The sequence below is a fragment of the Aspergillus foveolatus genome, assembly GCF_047715535.1.
Source record: "Aspergillus foveolatus strain CBS 279.81 unplaced genomic scaffold BDW70scaffold_79, whole genome shotgun sequence".
Classification (NCBI taxonomy): domain Eukaryota; kingdom Fungi; phylum Ascomycota; class Eurotiomycetes; order Eurotiales; family Aspergillaceae; genus Aspergillus; species Aspergillus foveolatus.
This window is the reverse complement of record NW_027396143.1, coordinates 20,548-41,055: the sequence shown is the minus strand read 5'-3', so window position 1 is coordinate 41,055 and position 20,508 is coordinate 20,548. Positions and strand designations below refer to the sequence as shown.

The 20,508-nt window shown below is 49.1% G+C and overlaps 3 protein-coding genes across 3 annotated transcripts; 2 read left to right on the top strand and 1 right to left on the bottom strand.

Moving 5' to 3' along the window:
- Positions 1-2,688: 2,688 nt before the first annotated feature.
- BDW70DRAFT_171572 (polysaccharide lyase family 20 protein) lies at positions 2,689-3,550 on the top strand (the record flags this gene model as incomplete). Its single annotated transcript, XM_073743255.1, has 1 exon — positions 2,689-3,550. The coding sequence occupies exon 1, from the start codon at positions 2,792-2,794 to the stop codon at positions 3,548-3,550; it is 759 nt and encodes a 252-aa protein (XP_073591990.1). The 5' UTR covers positions 2,689-2,791.
- Positions 3,551-9,033: 5,483 nt separating this feature from the next.
- BDW70DRAFT_171571 (putative hexose transporter) lies at positions 9,034-10,760 on the top strand (the record flags this gene model as incomplete). The annotated part of the gene is made up of 3 exons (XM_073743254.1): positions 9,034-9,636; positions 9,699-10,327; positions 10,391-10,760. 3 exons carry the CDS (start codon positions 9,034-9,036, stop codon positions 10,758-10,760), a joined length of 1,602 nt encoding a protein of 533 aa, XP_073591989.1.
- Positions 10,761-13,306: 2,546 nt separating this feature from the next.
- BDW70DRAFT_171569 (P-loop containing nucleoside triphosphate hydrolase protein) lies at positions 13,307-18,581 on the bottom strand (the record flags this gene model as incomplete). The annotated part of the gene is made up of 12 exons (XM_073743253.1): positions 18,247-18,581; positions 17,676-18,183; positions 17,366-17,601; positions 17,025-17,304; positions 16,721-16,954; positions 15,872-16,656; positions 15,299-15,809; positions 15,051-15,246; positions 14,877-14,992; positions 14,177-14,795; positions 13,615-14,049; positions 13,307-13,544 (listed from the first exon to the last, which is right to left on the bottom strand). Exons 1-12 carry the CDS (start codon positions 18,463-18,465, stop codon positions 13,307-13,309), a joined length of 4,377 nt encoding a protein of 1,458 aa, XP_073591988.1. The 5' UTR covers positions 18,466-18,581.
- Between the last annotated feature and the right edge of the window lie 1,927 nt (positions 18,582-20,508).

The following is a 20,508-nucleotide window of genomic DNA, read 5'->3' as shown; positions in this document are numbered from 1 at the left end:
TACAGGCCGTCGGTCCATTGAGATGCGTTGTGTCAGGAAGTGCCAGTCTCAAGAACCTTGCCCAACCAAATGAGACTTTTGTGAAGGCATGCTGTTCATATACAACCTTGTACTCGCCAATTCCTTCTTCACGACCGTTGACCGGCACGGTCTGGTCGTTGCTCTGGCCAAGTGCACATACTAGCTGTCTAAAGCCCGCTTCGATTCAGACTGCAAAACGCGCCGCATTAGGAGAAAGCTCAGGATTGAGGCCATCCAGGTGAGAGTCTTAGGCCGCGGCGTTGGATGCGAGTTATCAGATGTGTCGTCAAAGACGCTCGCAAGCCAATCGCCTCCTACTAGACATTTACACAGATATTTTAACATCTCATGTTCGCCAGGCTCGAGCTAATCTGCTTGCTTCAACTGCGCAGTGAATAGGCGTTTAATAGAGCAAGCTCTAATGGAATTGAGAGGCATCTTACAGACATGGCGCTTCACAGCTATCCTTACACACTGATCGCTTCTCCAGTTCCGCTGGCCGCAAATGACTTTGGCATCGCTGATTGGCGCTGCGGATTAGCGTTATCCGAACATTGATCTAAATTATAACAGAGGACACGGCGAGGGCGGTTGTATTTGTTCCTAGAGTTCTCAGGTGTGCCTTATCTTTCAGCGGTTTGTGCAAAACTGTTGTGTTGTCCCCTATGAGTACCACACATGCCTGGGAGAGGTATCTCATCTGCTCGGGGCGGAAGTGTCTTAGAGCCCCAAGTGCAACGTTAGTCTGCGTTGCTTGTTTAATTTCTTGTTGTATATGCTCTCCCATCACAGTACCTTGTCAAAGAACACTCCTAGGAGCTGTAGAGATTTCAATCTGAAAGTCGTCAAAGCAGATCCTACGGTGCCGGTTCCCCGTAAAGCTGCGGATCGAGCGTCTGGGTATTAATAGGATGCCTTTGGCCTGCAAGCGGGCGTCATGGTACTTGTAGCCAGCAGGCTAGCTATATGGGTGCGATCCAGCAGATCAGACCGCCGGGTCATATCATAGTGACCTCTTGGTCTAACTGGGAGTTATTCTTGCCTGGACATATAATCTCTCACACTGGCTCGCTAATCAGCAATATTAACAATCCTATCTAGGTCCTTATTAGCCTCCATGGCTGCCATCTGCTTCTGCTATACCTTCTTGAACCCTAAACAATACTTAGGGCGATACCCCAATGATTAGCAGTTTTAGTAGATGCTGACATTCTATGCCAGTCTGGCCGTCTGATTCTTAACACCTTCTAGACCTGCTTGTTGGACCACTCCCCGGCCACTTAATATTAGGTCTTGATAAATAGAGGACATAGTGTGCCAGCACCCCTTTAGAGTAAGGCAAATCGCTTGTTAACCAGTAAGGATGCCGATCATCAAACTCGCCACTGTCCGAAAGGGATACTGAGTAGATATCTGATAGTAGAGATATGATAAGAGTAAACGAGAGAGCTTAATGATCCTAAATGAAAGAGAGATTGTAGTTACTATAAGAGAGGAGAGAGTAAACCTATATTTTAGTTAAACTGCAGTCTTCAGATAGCCTGCGCACTTATAATAATGCAGAATACTAGATAAGTCTGCATGGGCAACCCGAGATAACGCGTCTGATATTGTTTGCGATGATTGGCTAATTAATCTCTTAGGCCATATCTGATAATCTCTTATTAGTTAGTCTAATAGGCCGGCCCACTGGCCTTCAAAATTCGAGCAAAGGCGTCCCCCCCCATTTTTTATCGAACTATAACTTTTTTCTTGCCCTTCTGCGTCCACTCTAGAAAGAATACCCTCCTTCCCGCGCCTAGATTATAGAATAAAAAGCTTTTATTGATAGATTAGACTATTCTTTATAATATAAACTGAAAACTATACAAAATAAATGATACCCATTAAAATGTCAAAAACTAATTCTTAAAGCAGAAGCATATATTCGATCATTAACACGTAGGTAGTTATATATTTCTGAGTTAGGGAAGAGTAAGCAAGTTGTAATATATTCTGTAATTTGCCATAGCTAAGGGCGAAGAATTGAGACGGCTATAAAATACGCTAGTAACTTTGGATATTTTGCATATTAATTATGCATATTTGGGAGCTAAATGGGCCAAGTGGGCCTAATCGTGGGCCGGCCCATGCCCAGGTCTACTGCCACCCCAGGGATCCAACTTTAGATTCCCATAGCCTGCTCACCACGGGGCTACTGATGATCAGAAACGTGTGCTGGCATCCGGAGGATCTTCGTATCACGGCGGACACTTGACTACCCAGGCATCAACGGCCAGGACAGCGACCCAAACTCCCATGACGGGTAACCCGTGGGTTGTGTCAAGGTCGGCGTGGATCAGGGTTGCCCTAGGCGTTCTGACAGCTGTCCGCATAAACGTTGTCCCGAGCGCTCATAAAATTAGGCCAAAAAGAGTGAAGAAGTAGGAAGGCCTAGGTGCTTTTAAGTTCTTAAGATTAAAAAAGGGGGAGCCATGCTCAGGACGTTGCAACCCCGCGTTGCAACCCTGCATATCGGTATATGGGCGCTAGGTGATTGTTGCAGCTCGCGTAGAGCTTAGCATGTAATCGTACTTACGTAAAGATGTTTCAGGTTTCCATGTTCTACAGATATATATGCCCCCAGTACGCAGAGAGTGTAGACTGGGTTCTCTGTCCAAAGGTCTGCCTCAGGGGTCAATATTCTTTTCTGTTGTGGAAACCTACGAACCCACCGACATCTTCTACCTACATCATTCACCTCAGCCTATAAACTCAGTCAAACCCTACGATGTTTTCCAGGCTCCTTTCCACCACGACCCTAGTGGCCCTGGCCCTCACTAGCCAAGCAGCCCAGACCTTCAGCAACACCGGCACCATCGCCGGCTGGGACAGCATCAACCAAGAACACCGCGGCACCGTGCAAGAAGTCAGCAACGTCGCCTTCGAAGGTTCCCAAGCCCTAAAAGTAACCCAAGTCTACGATTCCAGCTACAGCGGGCGCTACCACTCGGAGCTCGTGCACAACGACGGCTACCGCCGTGGCGACACAGTTTTTTATGGCTTTGCGTTCCGCCTGCAACAGGACTGGGAATTCACGAGCCAGTCGTACAATCTCGCGCAGTTTATCGCTGATTTCAACGATTCCGGGTGCGACGATTGGATGCCCTCGACAATGATCTGGCTGCAAGGAAACCAGCTCTACTCGCGCGTGAAGACGGGTACCGTCTGTGCGCAGCAGACACAGACGTTCGCGAATCTAGCGTCCGTCTCGGCGGGCGAGTGGCATAAGATCGTTTTGCAGGTAAAATGGGAGTCTGATTCGACGGGATTTTTCAAGGTCTGGTTTGATGGGGAGAAGGTCAAGGAGGTTTATAATATCAAGACGACGATTGCGCATGATCGGCAGTTCCAGTTTCGTGTGGGCCTATATGCGAACGCATGGCATGATCAGGGGCATCTGGAAGGGAGCCAAGGCACCAGGCAGGTTTGGTATGACGAGATTGGCATTGGAAGTGCTTTTGCGGATGCGGATCCGAGTCAGTGGTAGGGTATAAGCTAGAATAGTGCCAGTAGGGTCCTACCTTTAGAGTCTTACTCTGGTTCTATTGACCTGCGGATCGTTTGGTTAACATCCACGTTAATTTGTTTGTCTAATTCGTAGGAACAAAATCAGACGCATAAAAAGTAATTTCCTGCTCATCTGATAATTCAAAGTAGCATGGTTAAAAGAACGCTCAGAACCCTAAGAAACACACATGTCCACGTCATGCAGTCCTTGGGACTTTTATATAACAGGCATATGTGAAATATGAATAATTGCATTGCTCAATGCGAGCGGCCACACCAGACTAGATGCTGTACCCCCATCGAGCATATGCTGATATGTATCTTTGGCGTTCGGGCTTAGGTGCTTGATATGTCATACGAAGATGGCATGTAACAACTTCCAATAATGCTGCCAATTCGCGGTATTCAGCCAAATAAAGGACCTGGTACTCGTACCTTGCGCAATACGATCTTCTGCTTGGCACTCAAACAAGCTCTGAACTTTTCATCTCACTATCACCATTGCATGTCCGGCTATAAAGCACATGCAGCAAAGGGGTCCTCTTCTCTATTTCTACAGCTTGCAAATGATAGCATTTCCCTAGTCGCCAGCAAGCTTTCAGCATTATTAAGAATGCTTTTGGTGCCCTCATTTTCGTTCGCGCATACAGTACACACTGTAGTACTATAAGTATATAACCAGCCGCACCGACGACAGGTTTGTCTTCACTTCCCATATTCCTTCATCAGTATGTCAAGTATTCTTCCTCAAAAGGGAACTTCAGCACTTCTATATCCGTCTTCGTTCCGTCTTGGTGTTTACCCATTGATAGGTGGAAAAATAGGGACTGGTGTGTGTCACTGTGTTTGCGGGCAACATTGCACAAATAATGAGGTTGAAAATTCATGAATCAGATCATAGATTGCACCGATAGGGAAAGAGAATTAGAAGAGGATAAGGTGTATTCTGGACATGGCAGTATGTAGGGTGCGATATGAAAGCTCGCAATCTCGGAACTGAACGCATATTGCTATTGCTCTAATGCAAGAAATATGAATTAGAGCGGTCCACAGGGATTGTTTATTAACTAATGCACCTGTCACTCATGCAAATGTACATTCTGTATATTCGTAGGCTCTTGAAAACGCCAATGAGCATATGTGCAGCCTATTCGCAGTCAGGGGCTTCTGTAAGATTGAACAGATACTCCGGGCCACGGTTCCGCCGGCCAGGGATGTTAATTTACAACGATCATTGCTACCTTATATTCTCTACTTGCAAACAGACAGAGCACGAGCTGACAGCTGAGGCTGGAAAAGCACGATATTATCTTTCTACAACTGTTTTCTGGGCGCCTGGCCACCCCTTCTTCGGCGGCGGCCCTTGCCTTACCCCTCTGAAAACCCCGTCATCATCAGCAAGGGTTCGTAGTTCCCCAATATCCGTGGTTGCAACCGCAAAACTGAGACAGCCTGGCTATTGACAAACTCGGCGGAAAAATCGGATCGTCTCCAGGGAGCCATCAACGTTGTAAACAAGAAGAAGGGTACCCTCTTCCGCGGTCGTTTGAGCGTCTGCGACAATTAATCTAGTCCGATTGACCACGGTTCTCGACGAATTTCCCTGTATAAACTGGGCGGTCTTGTTTACATCCCAACAAAAAAAAAAAAAAAAAAAAAAAAAAAAAAAAAAAAAAAAAAAAAAAAAAAAAAAACGGGCATTGAAAAGCGACAATCGGCGGCTTAGTGACAGAGACTTCTTATATTTCCGGAGTCCGTCGGGGTCCGCTGTCGTGAGAAGGAGGAGGCTTGGGGCGAATTGATCTTGGACGAAGACTCGTACGCTATTGAAAGGATGGTTGAGAGAACCTGCAACTGTTAGCTGATACGAGCTGAGCTTTGGGGAAAACGATGGCTGCGTACAGCGGGCAACACCTTGTAGGTGCAGATCATTGAAATGGAGCTTATTGTGGTATAATTCTGGGTTGCTATATCTGTTGTCAACAGTGCTGCGTAGAGAAAAAGCAGAGTCAGAAGAGGAAGTTGGACTTGTGCAGAGAAGATATGAAAGGGTGTCTAACTACGTCACCCACCAGGGGCCACGAACAGTTGGTCACTGCCGATCGGTTCTCAACTGTCTCGCGCCTTGATCGGCCTGCATTAGTGGCACTTACATGGGGACCAAGAATGAGGCTGATATGGCTGTGTGGACGATCCCAGGTGAGCCCCAGGCCACTTGGTTGGAAGAACTGGTGACCGGTACGGACGCTGCAAATGCTTCTATTGGCATGCTGGTAGACTGCAGATCGCTATGATCACACTCAACTGTTGGCGTTCCGGTTGAATCCAGGCAAAATTTTGCTTCCAGCCTGCTTGTAGTGCTAGCTTGAAAGGCAGTGCTACCTTGAAAGGCCAAATGGACATGCCGCGGTACCAGTACGTTTTTCCGCTTCAAAATACTGAGCTCCACTGACCTGGTGGACAGCCGAGGGGGCCAGCTTGCCAGTTTCTACGGCACCATTAACGACGGCGACAAGTTTGAATCACTGAGAGCTGGAAGTGAGCGTACGTTCTTGCCAACAGCCTGCTTTAAGTCATGTAGTAGCCCTGCTAACTTGACAGCCAGTTCTCATTACGAAGACTACCCGACATGTCCTAAGGACGGGGGCGAGTTCTTCTTGATCCTACTGGGAACTTTGTCGACGGCAAGAGGAGTATCACTGGTCGTGGACTGAAACTTGATCCGGGATACAGCACTTCAGCGGCAAGGCTGAGGACGATCAAAACAGAAGACGGCTCCAAGCATCTGGTATTTGCTGAGGATTCCAGCAATCCTCTAAAGGCCGGTGACGGGATCTGGAGTGCGCGTCGTAATGCCATCTGAGAATCGTGGACTACTAGACACGCAAGCAGTGGATGATATAAGTGAAGGAAACCAATCAGACCAGGTAGGGGTCTGAGCTCTCTGAACTTGGACTGGAGGGAAGAGGGGTACAATCGCAACTACCTTAACAGAGACAAGATGAGTACAAGGTCATGTTAATAGAAATTCCGGTCCTGAACATTCCATATTTTCAAAACATCTTCATACATACGTTGACTGAACTCTCAATGATTCTCGAGTAGCTATAAGACATGTCAGCACGTATTTAGTTGGACTTTTGCTCCTTCTCTAGATTGAGGGGCGATGCAGCATACCTCTCATATGCCGACTACTGCTATTTGACAAGGCAACAATCATCAATAAGGGCACCCTGTATTATAAAGTCAAACCTCAGTTTGTCGCAACGCGCCGAACCACGTTCAATCGGCAGACGGTGTTCTTATATAACACCTCGGTGCCTTCTCGCTTCTGGCATCCTCCTTGGCCAACTTTCAAATTACCCTTCCATACCATCTCCAATTCTTGAGGCAGCCCTTACATATCATTCTCTTCATCTTCACCTTTTGTCTACGAATCATGCTGCCATAGCAGCACATTTCAGAGCGAACATATTGTAGACAGCGGTGGGCCAAACAGGCACAGTGTAACCGGATGATATAAATTTGCGTGCTTTATATCAGGGGGTAGAAGGCCTCAGCCCGCTATCCACCGCAATCACATTGTGAAATGACAACCAATAATCTCTATCCGTGTAGCAATGTCACCTGACTCCTCCAACGATTTTAACGGCGAAGTCGGCGTGGAAGTGTGGCCTGACTCATAATCACGTAGCCAGAAGGAACAGGTGACCATGCCTACGCTGTAAGCATCCCTTTATGAGCGTTATAATGCGCCAGTTAGGCACCAGACTGTAATACGACCCGCACATTGAGAACGAATATTTGACAGATGAGAGAAGAGTTGCAGTAAGCACATTATGAAGGGTTTACTGTTATCGGCACATATCAACACCCAGAGACTACTCCCGTAACATACGATTCTCGAATACCGCAAGCTGTGCCATAACCTACACCAACATTAATGAGTACTCTAGCTAGGATCATAACACATGCAACAGCCAGCACCAGAACCTCTCTCCAGCCACCTTGATGCGTTTTAAAAGCAGCAGGAGCCAGTTTTACCGCCACCAACCTCAGTAATGGCCTCGGCGGGACATCTTCAATCTCTTTACCCGGTTTCACCGCCAGAAAGAAGAGAGTCCTGGAGCCGGAATGATATTAGTAAACACTGGTCAGATAAGAGCACCGACGAGGCTAATAGTGTCATCAAGAAATGGCACAACCCCGTTGATATGCACGAAGCAGTAATTGCTATTATTTGGCTGTTTAGTACTGCGCTGACCACGAGGCCGGGAGGGCGGCGCCCCAGGATATCTTCATGTGAGGACCGGCAGTTCCCAGCGCCGGGCTGGTGAGGAATTGCCTGGCCTTGCTGTAGATACTGGATGCAATGGCAATCCACGTGATGACGAAGGATTGGACGCATGCTGGGGAGCGAGTGAACAGCTGGGGTCTCTTTTCTGCTGAGACAGAATAAAGTGCCTGAGGGACCAACAACAGCCCTACATTCAGGTGGCTTTATCGTGCCATAAACATTAGCGACTCTCTGTCACGGCGCGAGTGAGACAGCCTGGACGCGAGAGCCATTGTAGGCACAGATCTCAGGATGAGCTGCGTCGTTTGGTGATCCCGCTTCATTGCAGGATGCGCCGCCGGGCCAGGGGTTAGCCCAATATCCAGAATTCAATGGTTATTCAAAGGTCCAACCCAACCCGATTCTTGGCAGGTTGGGGTGAGTTCTGCAGGTTGTTTTAACAAGTCTACTTTCAAAAATGAACACTAGGCTTGCCCTCCACGATATAGCTGTCTGATATCTCATGCAGATAGCTGCATGTGCACGCCGGTCTAGATACAGAGGGAGTGATGGCCACTCTCAAAGAAACAAGGCTTGTGTAGTAGCGAAAGGTCTGAGGCAGATGTTATACTATTAGAGAGTTCTACAGAAGGGCGGGGTAACAGGATACCGGACGCGAACAAACTCCTGGAAAATCAGCTGGACAAGGGCGCAGGACACTGATTGCACAGTGCCTCGGCTGGGCAGTGGCCAGACCTTTGTTCAGGCTAAATGCCTATGGCTATAAGTTGGCGGCCAAGACTTGAAATACTGATTGTTGACGCCGCCCAGCCTTCCTAAACTTAAACTATAGCGTTATCTGGCGATTTTCCGGCGGAACTGTAGGCCGAATTTCGCGCCAGATGCGCAGGGGTAGGCTCCCTAAATTTCTCTTCTTCTCTTCCCCGTACCCATAGGCTGAACTGCCACTTGGTAATCCCCATGGGGTTGGTTAGTTGTTAGTGCAGTGTGCGATCCTTAGTTTTGGGTGTGAGTATAGCCTAAATGCCTCCAGCGCTGTGTATATAGGTTGTTCTTTAAGAACGATATTTCTAGTGAATTGCAGCCTGTTAGCCTCCGTCTCAACTGTCCTTTAGCAATATTCACACGAAGAAATATATTCATTAAGAGGCCAGAGACGCGCCGCCATGAGGTTCTCTCTGCGCCCCCCAGAGCAGACTCGCAAGGTCGTGCCAAAGAAACCTGCAAAAGGACACTTCTTCTTTGCACATCGGGAGTTTGCCCGCGTTCCGTGGTGGAAAAGGAAAAATATGCGGAAGCTTTATATCTACATTATCATTCTGATCCTTACCAACACCGCAAATGGATTCGATGGGTCCATGATGAACGGTCTCCAAACACTCTCCTACTGGCAGGAGTACTTCAACCATCCCCGCGGCGCTATCCTAGGCCTCTTCAATGCCTCCATGAGTCTGGGGTCTCTCATTGGGCTTTTTTTCGTGCCCTATTTGATCGACTGGCGTGGCCGCAAAATTGGTCTCGTTGTCGGCTGTCTTATCATGCTGCTAGCGGTTGGCTTGCAGTCGGGAGCAAGGAATTTTGGCATGTTCGTGGCCGCCCGCATCCTGATCGGCTTTGGCGATTGCATTGTGCTTGGAAGTGCGCCCCTTCTGATCGCGGAGATTGCTCATCCTCAGGACCGAGCGGTCTTAGTCACTCTGAGCGGTGCTTCATATCACTCGGGCGCTTTCATAGCCAGCTGGGTCACGCTTGGGACGCTCGAAATTCCGGTAAATTTTCTGTTTTCTTATGATCACACTGGGACATTGAAGTTGTGACTGATGGGGCTTAGAATGACTGGTCCTGGAGGCTTCCCAGCTTGTTGCAAGCGATCTGCACCATTGTCATTGTCATCGGAGTGTGGTGGATGCCGGAAAGCCCCCGTTGGCTGATCTACAAGGACAGGCACCCCGAGGCACTCGACATCCTCGTAAAATTTCACGCGGAAGACGATGAGAACGATGAGTTTGTCCAGCTGGAGTACGCCGAAATCAAGGCCGCGATTGCATTGGACAAGCAGATTGGCCATACCGACTGGGTGGACTTTTTCAGGTCCCGAGGCAATCGCAAGAGGATTTACCTTATCACTGCTCTTGGTCTCTTCAGTCAGTGGAGTGGCAATGGACTGATCTCGTACTACCTCAAATATGTCATGGATGGTGTCGGGATCACAGATGCCCAGACACAGCTTGGTATCAATGCAGGGATGAAGACTGAGGGCTTAGTTACCAACTTTGTCTTTGCTTTCTTCATTGAGATGTTAGGAAGACGGCCGATGTATCTGGTCTCAACGATCGGCACCTGTGTCGTGTTCAATATCTGGACAGTTGTCTCCGCGCGGTACGAAATTGCCCCGAATAAGGGGCTGGGATATGCCTTTGTCTTCTTCACCTTTCTCTACGGCGTCTTCTACGATATCAAGTAAGTCCTGCTAGATTCCCCTGTTGTTCTGTGCAGTCAGAGGGTTAATCTGGGAATAAATAGATCGGGTCTCATGGCAACGTACACCACGGAGATTCTCCCGTATGGTCTCCGTGCAAAGGGTTTTACGTGGCTGAACTTTTGCGTCACTGGAGCGCTTTTCTTCAACCAGTATATAAATGCCATTGCGCTGGAGGCGTTGGCCTGGAAGTATTATATCGTGTACTGCGTGTTCCTGGGATTTGAAGTCTTTGTGATCTACACCTTCCTTATTGAGACTCGCTACACACCGATGGAGGAAATTGCCAAGTATTTTGACGGAGATAGCGCCGTGGATGTTGGCGAGGTTGCGACTGCAGACATGAAGGAGAGGGGATTCGAGATGAAGGCTTCCAACGTCCCGACTGCTGTCCACGTGGAGAGGAGAGACTAGGGCTGAGGAATTCTGTGCTGACCATGGTCCATGTTGAGGAACTTCGTATTGATCTAGGAGCGGGAGGTATCCTGATTAACTTGGTAACAGAATTAATGAACAATACTCTAAATGAAGCCACTGTCTTGCTGAGACCACTTAAGTACAAATAGAGAATTACTCTGTATTCTTCGACGTATACTATTTCCGGCACTGATCTCGAGTCAACCTGAGTCCCCGTTAGTACTTGTCTGGGCACGTTGAGAATACCCAACCTTTTTGCTAAGTCCCCTTGCCTTGCTTCTAGAGCTTACGGGGCTGTTGTGCTCATTTAATGACAACTTGATGACGCATTTAGTCTTCACAAGGGACTGTGAGCCGCAAGGGCTGTTCGAATGGATGCATACCTGCGTCGGGTTTTTGGTGGTTCTCTTTCCCTTGCCATACTTCTGCCGAACAACAGCCGCTACATCGTTTGACCATTTGCAGCGTCATCAGAACTTGTTATGTCATTGCGGGATGATTGAGTCTGATCGTTTCTGCGATGAACATGGAGACGGCGGATGATGCGAATGCCTGTGGTCGGCCCGTGCTGTGGCTATCAACGGGATCAGCAGGCAGATCGACAGGGCCCGCAGCCCTAACCGACGGACCGAGGAGCCTCATGTCGATTTCGCCTACGCGTTGCACAACTCCTCGGCAGATTAAAATATGAGATGTTTAAAGCTGGGGCATACTAAGTAGTGGAATGGATAGCGCAGCGATCCAAATCAACCAAAAGCTCGCCCCTTGTTCAGCAACGCCGGCCATCACCGTGAGCCTTACTCGTGATGGGCGTAGCCCCGAGTTGTGTGGGTTTTAGTGCCGGCTCCCGTTGTGTACTATCGAACTTCCTGTGCCTACTTATAAACCACTCCCGGCCCGACACATTCGTTCTGGTCTTCGTCCTTAGTTTCTTGGAGAATGTTTGAACCCCATTGACAATGCCATCTTGCTTGCCGTTTCGCGTATGTCATTATCACACTATGCGCTAGCAACTTCAATGTAGCTGGGTAATAGGAGACTGCTCCGCCGATTCCTCTTCCAGGAAATGGCCAGCCGTGCTGGGCGTATTGTCCTCTGTATGCGTTAGCTGTCTCTTGGTAAAGCATACCAAGCCCTCCCTTCTGGGATTACCTTCAGCCCCTTCTTGCTTTCCCCTAGATAACGTGACTTACATTGAGTGACCCATTCTCTTTTATATCATGAGCTAGCATGGCCTATATACCTCGTGCGTTCGCGCGTTTTCTCTAGCTACTTAACAGGCTCAAAGGCGACAGGACTCAGGACTGGTTGAATCCCTTCATTGGCGAAATAGGGTTAGTGAATATCCCTTCAGATATTGGACAAAACATGTCGAGCTCGAACCACAGTTGGCAACCGACAATTGACACCATATATCAAAGAATGCGTCGACCTATCGTGTAGGAAACTCAAGACAAGATTGACATGTATCAGCTGCCTTACCAAGCCCAGCCAGGAAAGTCAGGCATTTCGTGAGCTCTGTAATGACCAACCCGTACCATCGAGTTCGTTTACCCGGTGACTATCACTCATCTCAACCGCCCCAAAATCCCCTGGTAGCTTTGCCATTCGTGTCGGTTTTTGTTCTGAGCTTGCAACCGCCACCCATCTATTTTTCATAGGACGCTCGTCAGGCTTTGGGATATTTTTTTGTACCTGCATCAGAGTAGGGACAACACCAGAACCTGCCAGGCTATCCGATGTGATAGCGGAACTAGCAGCAGTGACGAGACGTTCTTTCACCAGTGTGCAGCGTAGACGGTCTTGCGGCTGGGAATGTAAATGCTTTTCCAGCTAGAAAGGCGTGCCGTTCCGGTGCTGTACTACTATCGTCGCTGTAAGCTGTCGAAAGTCTATCACGGCCGTGCTCATGTCCTCTGCGCTAAACGCTGTTTCGTGCCGGACAATGGGCTCCTTGAGGCGGGGCAGCTCGTCTTTGTAGAAGACGCCGATGTTCTCGCCTAGTAGATCCATGCGCTCGAAGCGAATGTAGCCTAGCGATATGTTGCGCGAGGTGTTGGGGCTGAGGCCAACTGCGTCGGTCAGTAATGTCAAGTTGGGGCCGCTGCCGTGAGCGTTTGGCCAGGTGGCGTGTTCGCTCTTCGAGTCAGAGGCATCAGCTTCTCCTGGCTTACTGCTAGTAAGGATATGGATAGACTAGCCCTGTTTTGTTCTTCTTTGTAGAGTAAAGCATAGCGGGTTACGTACCGGCACTAAAAGCGTTCACTGAAGCTGAGATGGCCAGCCATCCAGCGACCGCAATACCCTCATAGCTGATAAGGAGCACTAGCAGTGGACTGCTATCTGGTACGGTGCCTTGTAAATGTAATGGTGATTATAAGTGCTCTGAACATTCCCCCTTACCCGAATCAAGCAGGCTGCCAGTGATTTCGTTCAAGGACCATATTCAGGCCTTTGATTCAGAATCTGTCATAAGTACATAAAAAAAAAAAGAAAAAGAAAAATAATGATCCTAATAATAAAGGATCCTCGGACGCCAGCCTCTAGTTCGGCTGCTCCTCATCTGAAGCTAAGGAATTAGCGTATAGCTTGCTGAACGCCGAATCGCGCGTCAACAGTGTGTACGGATCCTCGCACTCTATAACCCGACCGGAATCCAAAACCACAACCTTGTCATAATCAAGGATTGTGTCTAACTTGTGTGCAACTGCGATAATAGTGTGGTTGGAAAATTTCTCACGAATGATACGCTGCATTGTCTCGTCTGTCTTGTTGTCGACGCTGTAGCACGATCATTAGTCTGCTGTGATTCCCAGGACGGCGTTCAAGGAGATGGGCTAGAAGATCTTACTTGCTAGTCGCTTCGTCCAGAACAAGGATCTTGCTGGGGTGGAGGATCGCGCGCACGAGGCAGAAAAGCTGTCTTTGCCCGTGGGACAGGTGCAGATCGTCGATGTTCGCGCTTAGGCCGCCCTTCTCTTGCACAACGGTCAAGAGTTGGACACTTTTAAGGCAATCCCAGATTGCACGATCTGAGCTTGCGCCTGTGGGATCTGCATTCTGTCGGACGGTGCCCTTGATGAAGACGGCGTCCTGTGAAACACCGTTCAGGCGGGCCCGGATTTCTTGTCGCGGGATAGTTGAGATATCAAGTCCGTCAATAATGATAGTACCGGCATTGAGTTCGATCATGCGGAAGATGCTCAACATCAGAGAGGTTTTGCCACTATCCTCCATGTTAGCCTGTGATGATCGAGCCGGCCTCTTCTTTACTGAGCTTACCTTCCTGTCCTCCCACAGATGCCGACTTTCTCTCCTGGCTTGATTTCGAGAAAAACGTCCTTCAGTACCAACTCCGAAGATCTAGATGCAGTTAGCCCAACAATTCGTATAATACTACTAATTCTACCTACCCGTATGAAGCGGAGAGGTTGTGGAATTCAATAGCGCCCTGACTGGGCCACAAGGGTGGAACTGGGTTGTTCTCTGATGGCAGATCTTCCCTTTCGACATTCTCGGTAAAGTCCTTCACTCGCACAACAGAGCCGATATGTGTTTCCATGTTTGTCCAGAATTGGACCAGAAGTTTGACGGTTTGACTGAAAAGGATCACGTTGAACAAGGCGATCCCAACATAGGGGGCATTCATTGAGCCCCTCAAAGCTACAGCAAGGATAATCAGAATAATGGCGATGCCCGCAACAACAAGATCCAGGGTGAGGGTTAGCCATCTCTGCGCAGAATACATGGAATAGAAAGGACGCTGTGAGTAGTCAAGGATCTTCAGGTTCCTCTCTTCCATTGCGTCTTGCCAACCGAAGGCTCGAAGTGTGACTAGTCCGCTCAAGCAGTCCGTAAAATGCGATAGGAGCGGCGCTTTGGCTTCGATTTCGAGCAGCCGGAGCTGGCGGGATGTGCGTAGATACACCTTTTGGATGGCATATAATGATAGCAGCACTACAGGAAATGCGATTGCCGCGTACACAGACGCGACCCCGACTAGGATCATTTGTGCCAGGCACAAGAATAGTGCTATGCGCTCAATGTCAGTCTTAAGCGCCCGGTTTGTTTACCTCGCTTTCTGAGAGGATCAAGGGCGAGGGGGATACTCACTGGCAACGACGTTGATTGCAGCGATGGGAAGCTCCATATCGATGAGCTGCAAATCTTGGCTGAACCGGTTGAGAATGGATCCACTGTCTGTAGTCGAGAGGAATCGCATAGGAGCACTATTGGAGTGATTAGTGGGGTCAGGTTTGTCTTTACCCAGATCCAGGAAGCACGCACCTTAGAACAGTATCCAAAATTGCTTCATGGAATCTTTCCCCGGACTTGGGGACTGATGTCACAACAACCTCCCAACAGCTGACGATCAAGCAAATCATAGCGAGTCCGCCTAGCATGAAGTAAATCCCGACGTAATGCTGCGTATGCTCACCAGGTTCCGCGGCATCTGCAGCAACCCACCATTTCAACCAGATACCTGCAAGATTGCGTTAGCAATACCGCTTAGGACCAGGACAAGCCCAACCTACTTGGGAAGGAAATGCAGAACACGAATGCGGCGATGGCCGCGAGGAAGATTATCGTTGGAATCCAGCCCACGGCGCGGATGTAGAATAGGTAGGTTGCAAGACTGCCGGTGTGCTTGTGCACATTCTCCTCGCTCCAATCAGCCTTCTTTACTGGCAGGACCGTTGTGCGAGAGGGCTTTGGCTTGGGAAAACACTCCGTCTCGCCGGTGGAGTCCCAGTTCGGAGCCGGAAGAGAGAAACTAGAGACGTATCCTGATTGCTCAGCCAGGTCACCAAATGAGCCAGACTCCGTCAGTTTTCCTTCTTCATCTAGCACAACGATGTGGTCGGCGTATGGGACTCTCTTGACAGATGATGAAGCGAGGACAACAGTCGTGCCAGCTTCCCGCAGGAGTCCAGTTACTCCAAGCAGGCCGCAGAAAATGTGATTCTCCGTGGCTGCATCGAGACCGCTGAAAACATCATCGAGAAGCAAAATTCGCTTCCGGGCGTATATCGCCCTCGCCAGTGCCTATATAGGATGTATTATCAGTATATCTATCCTTGGTGGCTAATTGAGCACTGGAAACGTACAATTCTCTGGCTTTGTCCGCCACTAAGGGCAACACCACGACTGCCAATGACAGCCTGGTCTCCTTGAGGCCACTGCGCTAGGTCTTGCTCTAAAGCACATGCTTTAATGACGGTGGTGTACCATAGCAGGTCGAACTCTGACATAGCAATAATGCTTTCCCGAATCGTACCATTCATATGCCAAGGCGTTTGGTCGCAGTATGCAATGCTATCGCACGAGACCTTCACCTTACCCTGAAGACGCGGGACCTCCCCAAGCAGGGCCTTCAGTAGTGTTGACTTACCAGACCCGGAGGGACCGACAATCATGGAGAAACTTCGACCGGGGAACGTCAATGTTATATCCTGCAGAAGTGGGTCTGCTTTGGGATCCCATCCAAAGCTTGCACCCTCCACCATGAGAGTGTCAAGAAACGGGAGGGCAAATTTCATCTCAACTGTTGTCTCATTTTCTTGGACCCCCAGCGTGCTAGACGTATCGGATGAAAGATGACGCTCCTTGTACGTGGATAGGCTGGTGACAGAGCTCCAGTGGGAGGTATTGGGATTTCCCTGATAAGTCTCCCTGTTGAGGAATTCCTGGATTCGTGCGAAAGAACCAATTGAGCCAAGGAACCCCATGAGCGCCATGACCAGGGACAAGAATGGGTCCGCCAGGAGAGCGAATAGCGAAAGTGATGTGTAAACCATATTGATGTCGAGCGAGGACCCGCGCCCTGCGTTTTCTGAGATGGCAACATACGCAGCAAAAGACACAATGGGTGCGAAGATGCGAGTCATCCAGGCTGGTGGCACAAGTTAGCAAGAATGCGCTAGAACGAACAGCCGATTCCTCGGGGCATTACTCACCAAATGCCATGTTCCATACTAAAAGCTTTCGGAAGGCTTTAGAAATGGTAAGTTCCTGCAACCGTAAGTCCTGAATTGACGCCATGAGGGACGGCTTGAGGCCAAGCAGTTTAGCACCCTTGATCGACGCAAGCATGGCAGCAGTCGAAGAGATGCGCCGCTCAATCGCTTCTAGCCACTTGGCTTGCCTCGCCATGACGCCAGACATTGCAACTAAAGAACACACAAGGGCGACTAGCGATGGACAATCAGATTAGTATACAGCTTGGTTCAAGGCGTCTACTGGACGTGCAGAGGAACATACAGATGGACACGCCCACGGGTACCGCACAGGCGATACCAAGTTGTTTCTCCAATAGAATAATTGCGAGTGCAATCTCAGTGGCATTTGCCCATATTTCATGCATTGTTTGCCACCCTTGGACGATTCTCTCGATGTCTGCGCTCATGAGGGTCATAGATGCAGCCGGATCAGCATCTTTGATTGTGAGCATGCTGGCTTTCTTATAGATCAAGGATACGACTGCGCCGCGGACCATAGTGATTGCACGGTACGTGAGATGCTGCTGTTGACTCATCATGATCTGGGTTTTATCACAATTAGCCCTCAGTCTAGAGTAAAGGAAGCTTGCCTTCTCGACATACCGCCATTCCGACATATACCAAGACGTAAGCACCAATGAGGCCGTATCCAACATGTGTTGACTCGATCGTCACCTTCTCTGCAGAGAGTTCCATTGCTCTGTGGAGAAGAAGTGGCTGACAGAACGTCAATCCAATCAGACACAACCTCGGAGGCACCACTGCAAGAATTGACCACTTGAATGCCTTGAAAACAACACTCAGAAGGGAGGCTTTGCCTGTCCGATTTTCTGCAACGTCTGTTAGCACTCAACGACAGATCTGAATTAGATATCTCAAGTACCTTTGGTCCATCGTCCGACGAGTAACTCACGCAATCGTGCTGACTCCAGTCTCTTATCGAGGGGATACAGATCCTCCACTCGAAGGAGTTTGAAATATCCATTGAAGAAAAGGGGGTTAAGCCACCAGAAGAACGCACGGTTGGCGAGTCCCGCGAGCGACTCTGGAGGGTAGGTCCGGTACTTGTCTTTCAGGATAGCTCTCTTCTGCCAGCCTTCAAGCACAACAAGCACAACCTTGACTCCAACGGCAAAGCTGGCAATGACTGCCATGAGCTTGTTGTAGTCATCATCATCGCGTAACCAGAGAGTCCTCGTCCGTGTGACGTCGAAGAGCAGGGTGACCAACAGATAGAGCTCGAGCAAGAGTGATGGCCGAACGTTGCGGGTATGCTCCACGTATGACAAAACACACAGAATGAGCGATCCGCATCCCATGAGCAAGCCGGCAGCAATCGAAGCTCGAGTCTTTCGGGCGTTTGGTAGGGCCCATATAATTGCCTGCAAGAATTGCAAGGCACCCCAGAGAAGCCATCCTGACTGAATCGCGTGGCACGTTAGTCAGCGTTTAAAAGAGAAAGGAGATGTTGTTTGAGCACATACCGTTTTTAATATTGGTCGTTTTGACGATCCAGCTTTACTGTCGGTCTGCAAGAGAGTGTATATCCGAATGGGGGATAAGGTAGTGACAAAGGCGATTGGCAGGATACATAGGGCCAATTCCTCAAAGAGAAGTGTGAAGTCGAACCCGCCTCGACAGGACCGGGCGTGGACTCTCCAAGAGTCATCGATGATGGCGCAGAAGTCAGAAGTTCCGTTCATGTCGATTTCTGCTCGGGAGCATAGAAGATGATTCAGGGACTAATAAGGGAAGAGGTAGGCAGATCATCAGATGCTTTCTTGGGGTATAGTCGAGATATATGGCGCGGAAGTTGGGCAAACTCGGTCACATAACTTGATGCGGACGGAGACCCTTTGCCCACGATATATCTATTTCCGTGTACATCCAAGCTTGTTCTATTGATAGATACGAACTCCCATGCTACGGTGAAGCTATTTAGGGCAGGTGCAGCTCAGCTAAGTGATGCTAAAGTCCAGAAAGTTGACGCATGGTGCTTAACTCGGGCATATCATCAGCTGGACTCTTTTGAAGATACGGACTGCGGGCGAGATTGGACTTGCCAAAAGCCAACGAAGAGCGTAATGCGGAAGTTTCCTTAGCCCACCTTGCTCTTGGCTGCCTGTACCACGGATCAGGGAAGGCTCATGAAGTCCTTCATAAAGCTAGTACGAGAGGTTTTGCCGGAAAGCCAATGTTGGCATTCAATCAAATTCTACCAAGGACACAGCTGCTGACCGTGCTATGTATAGAAGTGTGCTCGCCAATCGGACGTTCTGTATGGGTCGCCGGTGGCATCATCTCCCATCTCGGCCGGCGTAGGGAGGATTCTTGCATACTCTACAAATGTTACCTCGTATGGGGCGTCCCCGGCTGTGGTTCCAGGTCCAAGAATTACCCTCCAATGAGCAACCCATTACTTGGAGGAATGGAGCACAAGGATGCGGAAGAGAGATGTGTGCCGTGGGCACACCCGCTAAGCGGAACAGGTTATGGCCTATGTCGCGTGGCGTCGTTTTGCTATGATTGTGGAGCATTTTCAGAAGGCAGAGACCCTTGATTCAGCACGAGGTTCTTGTGCTGCATCGGGCACAATCATACTTGCATCAAATGGCCGACTCTCTGTGCTTGAGCTGAGATAGGGCGTGTCAGCAAATACTGGCGAATAAAGTGTTCACAACCAGGCAAATAATGTTGAAGACATTAAACTTCGCCTAAACCATCCTCAAATGGCAAGAAGACGTGGTCAAAATGGCGCCTTATAATGCTGTTTTAATATATAGGGCTCATAGCTGTGGGGGCATCGCGACTGCATACGGGACCTGGGTACAACCAATACAATCCGGCCAGCAAGAAATATCGAGCTATTATTAGCCAGATTGGAATAGCCAGATCTTGAAACAGCATTAATATACTAACTCGGTATAGCTCCAGATCCCGCGGGGAATGTATGATCAATGCTCCTCGTATCCGACGCTCGTATGTTTGGGGGCGGTGCATCCACCCCGCGTCTGTCGACAGATTCAATGTCGCAATATATGCGGTTAAGACGTGTAGAACTTTCACTTCATTAGTAGGACAGTGGTCTACGTGAGAATATTCACTGTCGATTGACGAACAAAAGATTAAACGGAAAATAATAGCGGTGCATCAGAGCGGTGCGTCAAGCGATGTCCTGTCAGGAACGTGCCGGTTACTCCTTAAGCGCAGAAAGCAGGATTCAGCTGTCGGAGATGTGAACGGTAGTAGTACCACGCAGGGTCCAACCTGCTCACGGCGTGGCTAGGTCTTAGTTCCTCGAAGGCTTGAAGATTGCCGGTGGCGGAGATATTTTTGGATCTGCAGGTGATTGGCAGGTGTCAAGCTCGTATACAATATTAGGTACCAGTTTTTGTAATCGTACTGCTAATCTCTAACCCTAACTGCTGCACACGAACTCGGAATACGAATGCAATCCTCACTTTTGACCTATGGCCACGCGATTCTTGTCTGCGCGCTGGATTCATCGTGACAAACATGGGTACTCTGAGTTTGGGAACAAGGGAACGTCCACAGAGGCCCCTAGATGTTCGTATCCTACCGACCTGCCTATGCAGTGTGCTGTAGGTGCTTCAACTGGTTGCGGAGGTGGTGGGTGAGCTCTTTTTTTAGATCACCGGAGATTGGAACGGATGGAGGAATATTGGCTCGACGTCGTGAGCCTTGGGACATGGGTTTATAGATAATGCACTCGATGGACGATCTGC